Source organism: Macaca fascicularis, chromosome 8 (genome assembly GCF_037993035.2).
Source record: "Macaca fascicularis isolate 582-1 chromosome 8, T2T-MFA8v1.1".
In the NCBI taxonomy this organism is placed as follows: Eukaryota; Metazoa; Chordata; class Mammalia; order Primates; family Cercopithecidae; genus Macaca; species Macaca fascicularis.
Window position 1 is genome coordinate 149,197,390 of NC_088382.1, and position 16,662 is coordinate 149,214,051.

Sequence of the window (16,662 nt, forward strand, 5' to 3'; positions counted from 1 at the left end):
TAGTATCTGGCTTATAATAAACTCTCAATAACTTTCCTAAATGAGATGGATCTTTAAGAAGTCTCAAAATTGAGCCCACCTTAGATAAATATGGTTTTGTGTAAAAGGGACTAGGCATGTACTAACCATACCCATAGGGCTCATCTGCCTTCCATCAAGGTAATACTCCAGCCTATTTGGGGTACAACTTTTGGTTAGTACCAAGGTCTCTGATTTGGCCTTTTCTGCATGGCCTTTGGCATAATAACTTTTAATGTATCTGGTGTTCAAAACAAAGGCTGCCATACATTGTTGTACCGGTTGTACAGTGCACAGATGAGCTCAACTAAGGTGACACAAAGAGGTAGAAATAGGGCCAACCCTCCCTAACCTGTGCTTCTGTGACCTGAAGCTGTGCCAGTGCGTGAACGAATGCCTTTGTCTTCCACGAAGGTGCCACTGCTCCCCGGACCCTGTGCCCACTGGACAAATCTCAATAGAGGTGCATGTTTCCAGAGTGTATGTCATGCTTCAATAAAAATTAAGTTTTGATTGGGGGGCGGTGGGCGGGAAACTTGGATCTAGAACTGCTTCCAGGAAAGGGATGAGTTGATGTTGAATGGACCATAAAAAAATGAGATATGGGGTGACCTGTAGATTTCTTCCCTCATAGTAGGGCCATCCTCACTTGCTGGGGAGGCCCGTTCCTTGGGGTGGGGGGATTGTCCCAGTAGGAAACCTGGCATCAGAGGGTGCCCAGCGCACATTGTGCGGTGATAGAGCAATGCTCACTCCTAAGTTAAGAAAATACTTTCCTTTCCTAGATCGCTTACATTATCTTTCCCAAGATCTCTGCCTGGGCCAAGACTTGTACCTCGTTCTCCTGATGAGATGCTCTAGTGATGATCATAATGACATTTTGTCCACTTAGTCCAGGCTGTCTGGGTGCAGTGTGTCCAGCAGGCAGGGTCCACCAGGACACAGATGGCAGAGTCTGGCTGGGTAATTTGTGGATGCTTTAATGAAGGGACTATTTTCCAAAGCTCAGCAGAGTATAAGGAAATAGTAAAGGATAGTTCCGTACCCAATGCTCACTTCCTTAGGCCAGGAAGAAAGGGCAGTTCAGAACCTGGAAACCAGAGACAGTGTGGAGAGGGCCTCCTGGCAGAGGCTGAGGCCCTTGCTTTAGAAAACATCCAGACCACAGAGTTGCCACAGGGGAAAGGGAATAAATCCTCCCTCCCTCTTTCCTCCAACCTCCTGACTTCCTGCCAGAGCTCCGCATTGACCAAGCCTACATGGAAGCCACACAGGTTTGTTTCCATGGACACAGGGCAGAGTGGATAAAGGCGGAAGAGGGATTTGGAGGGGAGAATAGAAGATTCCCCCTACAATGAGTCAGGGTGCTAGAGTCTGTCATTGCATCCAAGCTCACCTGGTTTATTAAAAACTGATGAGCTTGTATTAGCCAGTAGAGGGGACAGGGGTGGATCTGGCCATGGGGGTGATTTCACCCAGGACTTAAGGACTCTTAGACCTTACAAGATGCTTGAATGCTGGCTTCATCCCCTCCAGCCAGCCTGCCTCGGGGACAGAAAGCTCTTCCATCCAGTTCCTGTTAGGAAAGAATAGGGAGAGCTCCAAGTGGTCAATTTGTGACTGGAGTCTGTCCCCAGAGCCACCCCTGGCCCAGAGGACACACTGCCATAATTAGCTCAGCCTGCGTGAAGGTCCACCCTCACTCCTGGCTGGGGATGAGGTCTATTACCAGTGTACAGGTTCTGCCCATTGCTGAGTGTCTATTCCAAGGATGCATTCCATTACTTAGTCAGCAGCCACAGGATGAGTTGGGGGAGACCCATGATACCCACTTTGAGATGGACCTGAGCTACAACTCCGTGGATCACCTCACTCCATAATCACCTCCTCTGATTGCTAGATTCCAGGTCTCCTGGAATCAGTGTCAGTTCAGAGCCAGGGTCTGGCAATCCCCAAAAAGTCTGATCTTTCTCCTACTCCCAGTGCACCGTGTCCCTGGTAAAGAGCCTTTCTCGAAGGCAGCTATGGCCATGAGAAAAATTCACAGGATAAATGTGTGGCAGTGTACCAGGGCCCTTCCTCAGGGACACCAGGTCTCCCTTTCATTCAAGGGGTTCTGGGTCTGTACTCTGGCTCAAGTCTGGGCTATTGCAAGGAGCAGCACAAAGGGGCAGGTGCCAGGCAAATAAACACGCTAGAAGCCACTTTCCACGGTAGACGCACAGCCAACAGGAACACGTTCCGGCACGCATACAGCTGAACTAAAAATAACCACAAAGGCAGTGTCTCAGAGTGCCTGGCACATAGCTGCATTTATTACAAGCATTACATACATTATCTCAGTAGGTGCTTTGACTCACAGGGAGATGTTAATAATTCCTCAAAAGCGCCCTGTTTACACGAGAAGCCTGAGGTTCAGCAAGGGTAAGCAGCAGGACCACCTGGCATCTGTATGACTCGGAGGCACTGAGCCCGGAAACAGACCCAGTCCCCGCCCCAGGGAGCACTGACCTTCCCCAGTCCCCGCCGGCCCAGGGAGCACTGACCTTCCCCAGTCCCCGCCGGGCCCTGCAGGGGGACCAGGTGAGACAGTTGCAGATGGGGGAACCCCACGGGGCGCGGGCTCTCTGAGTCTGTTTATCAACACGATTCTTGGTTGGTGAGGCTGACTCATTTGAGCTGCCAGGCAGTGGACTTGAACTTCTCAGGCGATTTCCCCAACTGAGTGACAGACCTTCTAGCTCTGCGGCCCAGCCTTTAAGAGGTTGTCTGGGCTATGCCAGCGAGCCATGCACCTTGAGCTCTATCCAAACAGTTCTCTCTTTGGATGAATGAGTCGGCTCTCAGGCAGACTTGGCAGGATTAGAATCACAGCTGAGGCTTGATTGGTTCCTTACAGTCACCAGCTCTAGACACGTTTTGAAAAACGAGATCCGGATTTTTATCCGAAGCTGGTGCCATTCTAATTCAACCTTTGCCACTGCTGGTTAAGAGATGCTGAGGATCCAGGGAAGGATGAGACTGCCTCACTTACAGGAGAGAGCTGTCGCCGTCCTCTGATGGGGCCGCCCACACAGTCCTGTTTTAAGGAGGAAACACAAAGAATTGAAAGTGAAAATCACATTTAAATGGAAAAGGCTCTATGGATTAAATATTTCACCCTGGATGAGGGTGAAACTGGAGTGGGCAATAATAATTAAGACCCCCTGCTCCTGATGTAAGATTTTATTGCATGTTGGAGCCTCTATAGAGACCCCTCTAATTGTTTGGGAAGATGATGTCAGCCAGTCATTAACTCATATTTATCATGAACCTGCATGCGCCAGGCACTGACCGCCTGAGGAACGGTGTCCCCAGGAACAAACGTGGAGCAATCAGGATAGGCTGACAACCATTACAACATAGCGGCTTGAAGGTTTTTTCTCACCGTGTGAGTCCAGCATAGACCGGCTGGGGAGTCCCCACCTTACCTCCTCTCTTCAGGACCTGGGCTTAGCAGCCACTATCTTGAAACTTGCCTGTCAGTGCAACAGAAAGAAAGTCCTGGAGACGCTCTCACAGTTCAGGTTGCAGCCGGGAAGTGATCTGTGCCGCTTCACCTGTGATTCATTGGCCAGAACTAATTACATCACCGCACCTACCCAGGGGACCAGGAAGTGCAACCTTGACACACCTGGAGGGTGCAGAGGTGGGAGGGGCTGCTGCACAGCCTTGCTGACCACAGGCATACAGGATGGGTTGGTGATGAATGCCACCAGTGCTCCGGGGAAAACGGATTCATCAGATTTGCTCAGGAACCCCCTAGGTTGGCAAAGTTCAAATTTTTCTTTAAGACAGTAAATGCTGTGAGATATCTTGTGATGTGGGTTGTAAATCTGCACAAAAGGGACTTAGAACACAGTAATGCCTGTTACATTTTTTTGGAGGGTGATGGAGGACCCTGTAGGACCAGGATGCTATGGAAAGCATTTTAGGAGATGCTCTGAGGATTACCAGAAAAGAACTTAGCACACAATGCCTACCACACGATGATAGGAACTACTTAGCACAGGTGATCTCCTATGTCTTATTTGATAACGTCTACTTGACCATTTGCAGATGAGCCAAGTGACCAAGGACACAGGGATACTAAATAGTAGGGCTCACGCCTCTGGGTTGCTTGTGAGAATCATAAAACAAAGAAGTTCTGATACTGCTCATTCTAGAGCGTAACACAGAGGTGCTCACATGCGAAGGAGCTCCTTTGAAAATTGGCACCTGCAAACTGGAACATCTACTGTTGTGGCTCTTATTTGATAGGATTTTCCACTTGCAGAAAGGGAGAGTAAAACCTTTGAAACCTCACATTCTTTACATGGTGGCGTATGGCTGCCAATCACGACCTCTTTGTCGCCGTGGTTTCAGTTGCCCTAGAGCATAACTGCTTTTTCCTCAAGTGTCCTGTTCAGGTACCTCACAACAAGTATGCTGTGTATTCCTGCTGTGGTGTGCTCCTACAGCTCTCATCAGACCATCCCAAATGTAGCCTGCACAGAACATAGTAAATATCTAACCACATGATGGAGGAACAAATCAAGATATGCAGAAAAGTATTTTAAGTGGCCGTTATTTCCCTTAACAGGTGCATGGTGATAACAATGATGACAGTGATGAAGATTCCCTGGAATATGCTCCAAAGTCTCCTGCCTGCCCACTGCCCCCCATTCCGCATTTGGGTAGCAGCACAAGCCCCTGTGTGTTTGGATTGAATGACCAGCAGTAGGGGGATGGTGGGGAGAGGGGAAGGCGCTGATGTGGGGTTAGAATCTCAGGTGTCCTGATCAGAGTTCTCATTAGGGAGCAAAAAAATCAGTGGATCCTGCACTGATTAGCCAGGGACTCGAAAATGCCTCATCCACGACTGCCCTGGGTGTCCCTCTGAGCTGAGTGGGCCTTGGCTAAAATAACAGAAAAGACAAGAAAGGAATTCAGCCATATTATCCCTTGAAGATTCTGGAAAGCACAGAGTTCTTAGGAAGCACTAACCTGGTTCACTGAGGATAGAAACTCTTCCAAAGAGAAGAGAAATAGAAATTGCCTTAAGTCATAAACCAAGAGCCAGCCCTGCTGTGGATCCCCCAGTTCACATTCTTGGAGCCACTGGACACCAGGATGCATTTTAGCAACAGGACCTGCCTGAGTTGGATGGTCCCACAGCCTCTCTGAGCTCGTGTCAGGGTGCTGGGGATCTCAGATCCATCTCTGAGCCAGGAAGTTCTCCTTCAGGGCCAGTGCAGGTCACAAGACTAATGTTTGGGGTAGGAGGAGCAGAGGAAGAGAAGGATGCAAGAGCCTCACTGGCTCTCCAGGGCGCAGACTCTGACTTCATCCCATTTAGGTTTTCGGGGAATGCGGAAGGACTATTGTCTGCAGATGTGGCTCTAGGGTAGAGCCATGAATGAATAAAGCAAGTGAAAGTCCCTGCCCTCTGCCCCGTGGGGCTCATGCTCCCCTGGGGGAGACACAATAGACATGTCAAATGTTTAGTAGTTGGCAGATGGGGATCAGTGCTAGAGGACAAAGCAGGCTGGAGAGGCACCCTCCAAGAAGGTCACATCTGAGCAGAGACACTGGGATGGGAGAAGGTGGGGTGAAAAGAGCTGCTGGTAGAAGGAACAGCAGGTGGGGGTGCCACGTGGGCACATCTGCACGCCATGGAGAGCACAAGCCGGGCACGCACATAGGAGCAAAGCTGACCGGTAGGAAGGACCTGGCTTCTGGCCCAGGCATCCACAGAAGGGTTGAGGAGAGAAAGCAATCTGTCCTTATTTACATTTTAAGAGGATTTAAGACCCCAAGTCACAATGCAGAGAACGGAACACCCAGGAGTAAGTTTTTCCGTATGTAAATTAAGCCTCAATCACTAAGAATTAAAATTCTTACCAGGGCTCTGGCCCATCTGTTTCCTGGATGAGCCCTGGGTAGGCGCCCTGGGGGAAGCCAAACAGAGCTGAGCAGGTAAGCAGGGAAAGAGGAGGCATGGCCTCCAAGACAGGCAAAAAGCAACCTGGCTTTGTGTGGCCAGGTTCAGGAACATGACCTGTGGCCATGGTCTGCTTTTGACCAGCATCTCCCATTAATCTCTGGGACAGCTGCTGCAGCATCACCTGAGTGCTCTTTAGAAATGCACCTTATCGGCCCCATCCTAGATCCAGACTAAACCTGTCTTCGTGAGCCTTCCAGGTGGAGCTCGGGAGCCCCAGTACTTGGGCAGCTCCTATGGAGCTGGAGGGAGCAGATTTGCCTTCGATATAAAGAACACTGAGCACCTGCTAACTGCCTCATTTTCCCTTCTTGTGTCCATACACACACCGGTGAAAAAGGGCAGCATGGTTTCTCATTTTTAACTCAGATTCCTTGGCCACGAAAGAAAAACAAAAATCAGCAAATCTGGTCTCGGTTCAGTTGAGGTCAAACTCTTGGTTTGGTTTCATTGCCTTCTGGAAGTGGTGTTCATCTACTTTCTGGTTCCTGGATCCAATTCAAGCTGCACAATATAACTGAGTCAGCACATAAAATCCAAGAAGGATAGTCTCGTATTTTAAGGCAAATTCCTTACTTGACCAAGGTTGTTAGGGGAACGGCCTCCAAGCAGGCCTGTCCACAACGAGGAAGACCAAGAGCAAACAGGGTATACGGCCAGGACTGTCGACCTTGCTCTCTGCTTTCAGAATGTGGTTTACAGGCAGGAAGACGAGGCATCAAAGCAAGTCTTGCCCAACCTTTCTCAGTGAAGAAAGACCAAGATACATTTGTAAACGTGCCATAGAGATTTTAATGGAAAAAAATTAGAAAAGTGCATTGTACAACACCACATTAAATGATTTTTTTTTCTGTAAAGACATTGTAAAATATATACAGGGCTGCGTACCGCACTCGTTACAAAAGAAAGATGCAAACTCTTGTGTAAGTTACATACTCTACATGGGCTGGATGTCTACTAGGACTTGTAAACATTGGTGACTAGGTTTTTTAAATATTAGGTAAGCTGTGACAATAATAAATACATCTGATACTTGATGGTTGTCTCATTCTGTTGAACTTCAGAATGGCATTCTAAGGCCATTTGTGAAGGTGTGCCGTCTCCGCAGACAGAGAAGGCCAGAGAAGATGAACAAAAGACAACAAACAGAAGCAGTAGGCTCCTTTTGAATTCGGTTCTCTGTGGATAAGTTTGAACCGCTGATTTTTGCCAAATCTGATACAGCTTCCTACCAAAGGCCTGACACCTTGACCACAGTAGGGCCTGTTCAAATCCCACTCACCAAGGTAGGAAGGTGGGTCCCTGCTAAGTGTCCGGGACCAACCATTTCATCCTCCTGGAATGTGAACACACAGTCCCAAGGTGATTAAGCCCATTTCTGCTAGAACTTTCCTGATTTCCATCACCCTCCCACAGGGAGTGCTCTGGCAGGCCTCTGGTAGCATCTTCACAAGAACCAAATCCAGGTCCCATTACTGCACAGTCACAAAAATGCCCAGCAATGCTGGGGGCTGGAGAGGAGGAACACAAATCCAAAGACCCACAGATATCTAGTCAATGCACATGCGCACACATACCACAAATGGATGCACGAGGGTCCATATCCCCATACCCCACCCGCCCCAGGAGGCACCCCGTGAGTATATGCCAATCATTTTGATGGGTGTGAGTTCGAAACTAATTCAAGCTTAATTTCTTCCATGCCTGGAGTCATGACAAGTTTTCTTTCTTTTTGATGTTTTAAGGTACAAGGATACACAGTTGGCTGAAGTCAAAATTACTGTACATCTAAGAGGGATTATCAGCAATTTCTTGGCCTGCTGGGAATGGACTAGAAGTTTTTTCTCCTTAATTCAGTGGTTTAAATTCTACTCATCTTTGATATCTCTGCCCTGTGTCTGTTTAACTGCAAGTTGCCTCAGCAATGTTTTTGGATATACCTGATATCTTCAAATCTCCCAAGTGGGGCTAATCTGTTTTCTTATTTAATCAATGAAACCAACAGTTTTGCCTAACCCAGTGCAATGTCTATTTAGTGGACATTTCTGATAAAGCAGAAGGTGGACTGAGATGATCTCACAAGGTCCTTCCCCCCCACCCCCCACCACACACACACAAAACGGCTGTCAAAATGCTATTTGTGGGCTGAACAAACAAATATATAATTAGCCTTTTTCAGGAGTGTGTTCCTCTGAGGAGCTATCAAATTATAGAGAAATCGTGTTAATTGTGGGTTCTGCTTCACTGGGTTCCCACTAATCGTGTTTTTCCTTTCATCATATTTTTCCACCCAACTTCTAAAATTCCAAGTGAGAAAGTAAAACAGTTGCTGAGACTTGTTCTGGTTCCCATTCCTGCTCCCTGCTCCCTGCTCCCTGCTCCTCGGCCTTGCTTCTAGACTCCGTGCACTAGGGAGGCTGTGGTCCGTTGGCATCTTAGTCCTATGAAGGTAAGGACTTGATTGTCTAGCTCACCATCCTGGTCCCCTCTGAGGCTGACAGGCAGCACATGCTCAACGTGCTCAGTTAATAGTGGCTGGAGAAATGGCTGAATCAGCAGCCGGAGTTGCACAAAGGGGGCCCCCGGGAGCTGCTGGGCCCACTGTTGCAGCAGCTCATGCCTCGTAGATGTGTCATCTGGGAGAAGTGGACTTTGGTTTCCTGGAGCATGCTTTCACCCACACCACTGTCCAGGCATCTGTTTCACTGGGGACTGAGTGCTGGGGTCATCAAGGACACCCCATCTGATGGGAAAGTCATCAAGGAGACCCCATCTGATGGGAAAATCCATCAGAAAGATCAAAAGTGCTCTGTGGGGACAGTCTCCAGTGAGAGGAGAGGGAGTCTACAGAACCAGTCTACCTGAAACAGGTGATGTCCTTGGGAGAGAGGATCTGGCCCCTGTGTAGGAACCCAACCCAGTGCTAGAAAGACTGGGCCCTGTCTCTCCAAATTCCCCCACTGAAATGTCAGTCCAGTATGTGACTACACTCTCACTTCATCCTCACCAGTATCTGCCTGGAAGACACCTGCCTCTTATCTCACCTGGCCATTTCATCTTTTGTAGGAGGGGAAAAATGACTTGCCAAGGCCAAGTGGTCCTACTACAAATGAGGAGGGCAAGGAACCAGGGTTGGGTGCTTACGAAGGGCCCCGATGTCTACACCACCCAGTGCCTGGTGGCTAGAAGAGGCAAGGCTGAGAGCTCAGACTTTAAGAGGCAAAGACTCACGGCTGAGGCTTACAAGACCTCCCTCCTCAAAATCAAGCACTGCTCTCTGGATGCATAGAGGTCTCCAAGGAACTGACTCCCCCTTCTGTTTCCCAGCTGGACCCTTCAGGTGCCAGGACCAACCATCACCACATTGAGGGAGGTGCTGGTGACAAGAAGGACAAGCCCTGCCTCCCCACCAACTCCAGATTCCCTGCCACCCTGTGAGTCCCACGCAAAGCTTCAGACAAAACACAGGCACACCCTGGGGGCAGATTCCCACCCAGTGTTTTGGATGTTTTATCACAGCAGCATCTGCAGAACAGGGGTTTCCACCCCCAGTCCTTCCAGAACAGTCCTGTCTTCCAGATCCTTCTTTCACAGACGGGGAAATGAAGGCTCGGGGGGGCATGTTTGCCAGATGTGTTTGAGCACCGCTGTGCTTCTCCAGCTCCTTGTCAGATCTACCTCCTGGGACAGGCGGCCAGCCTGGGTCACACCACAGTGTGGGAGGGTTCAGCAGAGGCTCTTCCACCCCCGTCGCAGAGCCCTGTCCTGTGCAGGGGCTGCTGCAGGCTTTGTGGGGCGGGGTGGGGGGATGCCTGTGCCCTCCAGCCACATTCTACTACACAACGTACTGCATGCCGTACCCAGCTCAGGTCCACCAGCCCACCCTTCAGGCCAGAGACCCCATTATTGCTGGTCTCAGATCTGCCCTCTGGGGGCCACTGTTATAGAGAAAAGACGGACAAAGCTCTGTGTGATTAATAACTAACAAAGGCTTCATCTGAACATGGCTCTTGGCTTACGGTTTTGTCTGCGGTGCTGAGCCCAGAGCTGGGCTTTTGAACCTGGTGAAGGAACTGGCAGACTCAGCACATCTTTCTCTGGCTGACCTGGTGCTCCTTCCTCTCTGATGCCTGCTGCCCATGTGAGATGCTCACTCCCCCCGCCCCCGCCCCCGCCCCCGCCCCCGCCCCCGCCCATGTATTTGATTGACCTGGAGATGACACCCTCCTCCCTCTTTCTCCTGAGACATGCCCCAATCTATGTCCCTTCCTTATGGCAATCTGAGGGACCCACCCCATCCCGCCCTTCGAGCTTCAGGAGAGGTACCTGGAAATGTACAGTCAGGACACCTGACTTGGAGTTCCAGCTTTGCCACTTTTCTGAGCCCTGTTACCCCATATGCCAAATGGGAGTGCTCTGTGCCCCCACACCACCACCACCACCACTCCCCTACCACTCCCACCACTCCCCTACCACTCCCACCACTCCCACCACTCCCCTACCACTCCCACTACTCCCCTACCACTCCCCTACCACTCCCACCACTCCCACCACTCCCCTACCACTCCCACCACTCCCCTACCACTAAGCATGAAGAGTGAGTGTGCCAATGGGAAGAAACATCTTCACTTGCACAGTGCTACACTATAGGCAAGTCTAAGAGGTCTGGGCCCCAGCCGAGCTGAGCTGACCGGAGGCAAGGCCCTTTGCTGGGCCAAGTGGCCCTCAAAAGGCGGTGGGGGGACATATTCTCCCATGAAGCAAAGAGAACCCTGGAGTGAGGACAACCCAGAGGAAGACACAGCAGGGTGGAACAGCTGCTTCGGGCCAAGCCCAAAGGTAAATGCTGGGCAGGAGCAGGCCTCTCTCTCACCAGGAAGGGGTGAGCTCCAGGGGCCAGGCCTGTGGGCTGCTCTGCAAATACTGATGACTCACAGCTCAACTGGCTAAGGCTCTCTTCCTTTAGAGCAGGGTACCTCATGTGGTGAGGACGGGAGGAGAGCCTACCAAGAAATTAAGCAAAGATTGCAAAGGGCTGTTGGTTAATTAAGGATCCATATGTCATTAAAAATAAAGCCTCTGAGATTCACTTGCAACAGAAAGTGTCGGGGGACAGATTTTCCAACGCAGCTGAAGTCAGCCCAGCTAGTCCTCCCAGTCTGTCCTCCCCAGACCGGCGTTCTGTCCACAGTGGACACTGGGGCGGGGTGAAGTGGGCCTTGGGAGCTTGGCCAGACCCTTTAGAAGTTAGAAAACTCAGGCCCAGAGGAGTGGGGTGCCTTGCCCTAGGTCACACAGCAAATCACAAAGAGAAAGTCTGAGTTTTGATTCCACCCACGTTCCCTAGACTTGACTTCTTTCCTGTATATCATCCCACCCTTACCCCAGCCTCTGCCCTCCCTCAGCTTCCGCCACCCAGAGGCCTCATTTCAAAATCAAGCTCATATTTCTAAGTCCTGATGGGGACAGCTTTGTACCCAGAGCTTCTTACCAGGAGCTGCTACCTCTGGGTCACCAGCACTCACCATGACAGTAGGCACTCCTGGATCATCTGACACCCTCAGAGGACCCTGTGCTGGGTGACAGACCCACAGAGAGGTCTCATCTCCTGGGGGTCGGGGGAGCAAGTGCCTACAAGGTCTTAGCCGGCTTCGGTCCCAGAGGGCACAGATGTAGGGGGTCATGATCACTGTTGTTCATGAAATCAATCAGGAAACAAGTTCCTCATGCCAAGTAAGCGTAAGAACTTATTTTATACCACATTTTCCTTTTGTTAGTTTCATGCTAGTCTTTGGTAAAACCGGCAGAAGACTTTGTCAGGATAAGACCCCAGGATGCTTAAGTGAAAGACCAAGATCTTCTCCAGAAAGTTCTCCATATGCAAATTTGAGCTAATGTCCACCACCTGTCAAAGAAAAACAACCCCACCCAACCAAGAGGCTACAAGTTTGAGACTCCAGGATCTATTTTATGAATTATGGGGGGAGGACCCAGGAGGGACATCTAGATGGACAGTGCCTCCTGGAAAGCCTGAGACTCAGGCTATGGTGGTTAGAGTGCAGGACCTTAACATAAACTAACTTTGTGGGCACTAGAGAGCCAGGGAAGGTTCTTGAGCAGAAGAATGGCTTGAATGACTTAGGATGTGGCCAGCTTGTGGAGGGCCTTGAGATTTATGCTGTCTGATCTCTCCCAAGAGTGGCAGGATTCCACTGATGGTGGGATGGAATCTGTGCCCCCTGTACTGTCGCACGCCCGGGCCTTGGCCCATGCCTTTGCCTGTGCTGTGTCTCTGCCTAAAATAGCACCCATTTGCTCCTCTAAGGCTCACCTCAATGACTTCCGAATCCCATTTCCCCAGTGAAGCCCTGCCTGAGTTCCTCAACCAGACTTGATCACTTCCCCTCCCCCCCAGTTTGATTTCAAGTCCAATGCCCCCAGAGTAACTTCCTCTGGGAGACATGGGCCTTGCTTTTATGAGAAATGCAAACATGTATAAGAACACTGGCGGGGTGCTTGGCACACAGCAGGTGCCATTAAATGTCATCACATCACATCTAGTCTTCACAGGCACCCTTTGCAGTAGGGGTTATGCATAATCTCCAATTTAAAGGTGAGGAAACTGAAGCTCAGAGAGGCAAAACCACCACCCACCTGTGAATGGCAGAGGCTGGTCCCAGGCGTGCGAGATGCCAGGGCCTGAGCAGCATCCACACCCCTACGCTGCTCTCTGGAGGCGAGAAGAGCGTGTGCTTGCCTCTCTCAAGGCCCCAGAGCTAGGGGTGGGCAGGAGCCAGGCCACAGAGGCTGGGGATCCTGAGTCACTCATGGTGCATGTCCCCATCCCCTCGCAGCCTCCACCAGAAGTGTTGCCACAAGAAAACAGTGCAGACCCAGTTTCCTGATGACATTCCCATCACGGGGCCCAACTTCTTCAGAGTGACATCGCAAGTATGCTCCTGTAGTCTGGTGCCATCCCTGTCAGCCGCCTTATGAGAAACGCCTGGCGTGGCAGCTTCCGGCCCTGTTGTATGGGGCACGCTCCACCCTGCCGGGCAGGTGCTGTTGAATCACCAACGCTATGACGACCAGTTTTCTTCTCATAAATCTGGATTGGTTTCCAGGGATGGTGCAGAGGTGTGCATTGAGTTACCCTGTTTCCACTTCAGCAGGTTAAGACATGCCTCAATCACGGTGATGAGTGGCCATTTGGGCAAGATGCCAGACATCTCAGTGCCTTTATTCTTGCGATGGTCCTTGCCTCTGGGGCACTGCCCAGTGCTTGCTGCTCCTGTGGCTGGGGCCACAGAAGGTTTGCTCCCCGGTGCGGTCGCTCACGACCAAAACAAGGACTAGGGGAGCCCAGAAGAGGACATTGCCAAGTCCAACAGGGAGCAAAAGGGTCAGGAGACACCAAAAGGAGGTGTGAGATGCTCTGTCTCCACCTCAAAGCTGGAGAGCAACAGGGAGACCTTCCAGGTAGTGGGAACGGCACGGGGAAAGGCGCAGAGGTAGGAGTCTGCATGGACAAATCTTGATCAAAACGAAAGGTTACTTAGCCACAGCAGGCAGACTGCATCACGATAGCAGCACTGAGAAGGCTATAGAACTTGCCAGAGCAAAGATCTCAAGGACAGAGGTCACAAAGGATAGCCCTTAATGGCCAAGAGGCTGCCATAGCAAGTTACATTTTTATGATGATGAATGAGTGGAAGGGCTTGGCAGTCTCTGCTCCTCGTTGAGGAGCTTTGGGGGCGGGTGCCGAAACAGCCCAACTGGCTTGCGGGGACCCTCACATCGAGCATTTCTCTGGGCTTCCCATCTATGTGTAGCTGGACCATCCCCACAGGTGTTTAGGGGAATGAGTAGTGGCATTCGCCCAGCACAGCAGAGGTCCACGTGAGAAGGCAGAAATCCCGAAGCCGTGTTCGGCTTTGGCAGTGAGACCCAGCATCCACGGACGCCTCTCTTGGATGTGCAGTTAGTTCCCCTGACAGAGGAAAACAACATTTAATATGACTTATTTATCCACACTGAAAGCAGTTACCACAGAGGTCCCCAGAGAGCCAAACACCAAATGCATAAATCACGGCTGCTTGACATCAACTGTTTTTTGTTTTGTTTTGTTTTTGTTTTTTTTTTTTTTGGCCAAAAGTGTCTTAATCTGAGGAAACAAGCAGAGGAGATCACGGGGCATTATTCTACAAGACCCTGGCTGGGACTCCTCAAAAATGCCAACATCGTGAAGACAGAAATGGTGACGGGGACGTCCTATTCAGGGGAAGTCTGGAACAAGACAAGCAATTGTGAGAGGCGGTCTTGGGTTGTATTTTAGACTCAAGCTCTTGACATTTTTGGGACAATTGGGGATTTACATACAGATTGTTCCAGACAATAATATTGTATGAATGCTATGTTTCTTAGGTGTGACAATGGCACCATTAGGAAAGTGCACTTGTTCATGGCAGACAATTTCTTCTCTGGCTGAACCACTGAAAAGTTGCAGACGTGACAACACGTCGTCCAAACATCTGAGTGAGAGCTGGGGAGCAGGGTGGCAAAGTATTGAGGCTGGGGGGTCTGGGCGAGAAGTCTAGGGAAGCTCATTGGACCATTCTTTGTAATTCTGGGATCTTCAACATAGGTCAGTGTGGGGGACAGTGGTCATAGACTTCCTGTTTTCCTGAATCAGCAGCCTCTATCGGGTGTGGTCGAGAAAACCACATAAAATGGATTTATGCTCAGCGCTTTGGGGAGCCCGGAATGCACGTGGCCTTGGTTTGTGATAACCATGGTGCTCTCTGCTATTGCCGGTCCCTCTGCATCTTCCCAGCTCCCCATCCCCTGCCAAACAAAGTGATTTTTGGCTTTCTTCTGGGTGGCTCAAGCTTCAAGTGTGCCCAGGGATCAGAACATCCCGGCCAAATGCTTTTGTGGGTCAAATTGGTTTTGTGCTAAGTGCCCATAAATCTTGCCCAAGCTGTCTTATGTTGATGGGGAAGCCCCAGAGGCCCCGGGAGTGAAATGACTTCCAGGAGCTCAATGGAGCACAGCACAATGACAGGTCCCCTGCCTGCCACCCTGTCCTCATCTAGGGTGTTTCCAGGGTCCTGTGCTGGCCACAACTCTGGAGGAAACCCACTTTAGACCCCCAGGCAGCTGGCCCGCATGGGACAGACCCCAAATCATACCACTTTCAGAACAAAGTCACAGTTTGCCAGAGTGCCTCACTGATGACAGGGCCAGTGCACTGATAGGACGGGGGCATGTGCCTCTGCAGAGGGCTTCAAAGGGTATCTTGGGACCTGTCATTTGAAAAAACATTATAAAAAGAAATGGAGCCATAAGCCTCAGTGATGGTGGTTTTTTGGTCATTTTCTCCTTGCTCACCTCCCTCTCCCGGCCAATGTGCACAGACAAGGGAGGCCTCTGAGAAACCCTGTTCTTCCCTCCAGCTTCCAGCTGTAAGTGAGTGTCAATGAGAAACAGGACCCATTGGCTTCCAGATACGGATGCGGCAGAGAAAAACGACCTGCCTAGGCTTATCTGTGAGTTTCTCATACTGTCCCGATGTTCTCTTAAGGCCCTGTGCACAGATAAGGAACAGGTGAGCTGAGATTCATCAATCTCCCTCTCTTTGATGGGTGGGGTTTTAATGAGCACCTCCCAAGGAGGCTTTTGTGGGCAGTGGTCTAAGTCTATTTGCCACCTCTCCTGAAAGGATGATGGACCCAGGGGGAATCCTGGGCTGCAAATGAGCTGCTGTGACCATGCCTGAATGCAGGCATTCCCCTCCCAATCAGCCATGCACAGTGGGAGCGTGCAGATGCTTCCAAGAGGGTTCACATTTAGAGCCAGGCAGCCCCCTGTACTTCAGGGGCTGTTGCCAGGGTTTCAAGACGAAGCAGTGCAGGTGGAAAGAGCAGATCTGATACTAGCTGTAGGGATAACCAAGTATCTCAAAACCCAGAGGGGTTCAGTCCTACATAAGAGTCTAACAGGCGGAAGGCCAACACAGCACTTTCCACCCAGGATGGGTACAATGAGGATTATAGCAGGATGGTCTCTAGCAAGTGTTGCCCCCAGGGGTCTGAGAGATATTACTCTCACTTGACTTCTTTTCAACTAAGAGCTCTCTACCTTCTGTCCACTCCAAATAAGAGGAAGGTGGGCAGTGGTACTGATGATCCCTAAGTACCTACAAAGTATGCTGATTTCTAGGTACTGGATGGTGGGCTGATGGTGGGTGATTCTGGTAGCACGTGGCTCTTCCTGAGCTCATTCTAACAGAAGTTGAACCCTACATCCAAACAGCCTGCTGTGACTTTGACCCCCTTACTGAATGGGTATGGTTAACTGGGAGAAGAGTATGAGAATCACTTGGATGAATGAAAGAAATTACTAGGTGCAAGAGGGAGGAAGACCTGGGGCTAAGAAACTAAAATCACCCAGCAACAAAAGATCTTCAGAAGGCTGTAAACAGCAACAGAATTAGCCAGCAAAATGGTAGAGAAATCAGTGGGAAGACCTAGATTCTACCTCTGTGACCTTTAGGTAAGTGTTTACCTTCTCTGGACCTCAGTGTCCTCCTCTGAAAATAAAGGCTGTTCAGTGAGATGACT

The 16,662-nt window shown here is 50.3% G+C and overlaps 1 protein-coding gene across 4 annotated transcripts in view; it reads right to left on the reverse strand.

The window, feature by feature from the left end:
- Window positions 1–2,303: 2,303 nt before the first annotated feature.
- Window positions 2,304–16,662, reverse strand: part of KCNK9 (potassium two pore domain channel subfamily K member 9) — a 109,961-nt gene continuing 95,602 nt past the window's right edge. For 3 of the 4 annotated variants that reach the window (XM_005564139.5, XM_073999508.1, XM_073999509.1), the window contains exons 3-4: window positions 12,695–14,030; window positions 2,304–3,097 (exon numbers count right to left, since the gene is read on the reverse strand). In XM_005564139.5, the coding sequence (XP_005564196.4) occupies window positions 13,733–14,030 (298 nt within the window). In that variant the 3' untranslated portion in view covers window positions 2,304–3,097; window positions 12,695–13,732. The remainder of the gene's footprint in view (window positions 3,098–12,694; window positions 14,031–16,662) is intronic. The other variant, XM_073999507.1, reaches the window with a different exon arrangement.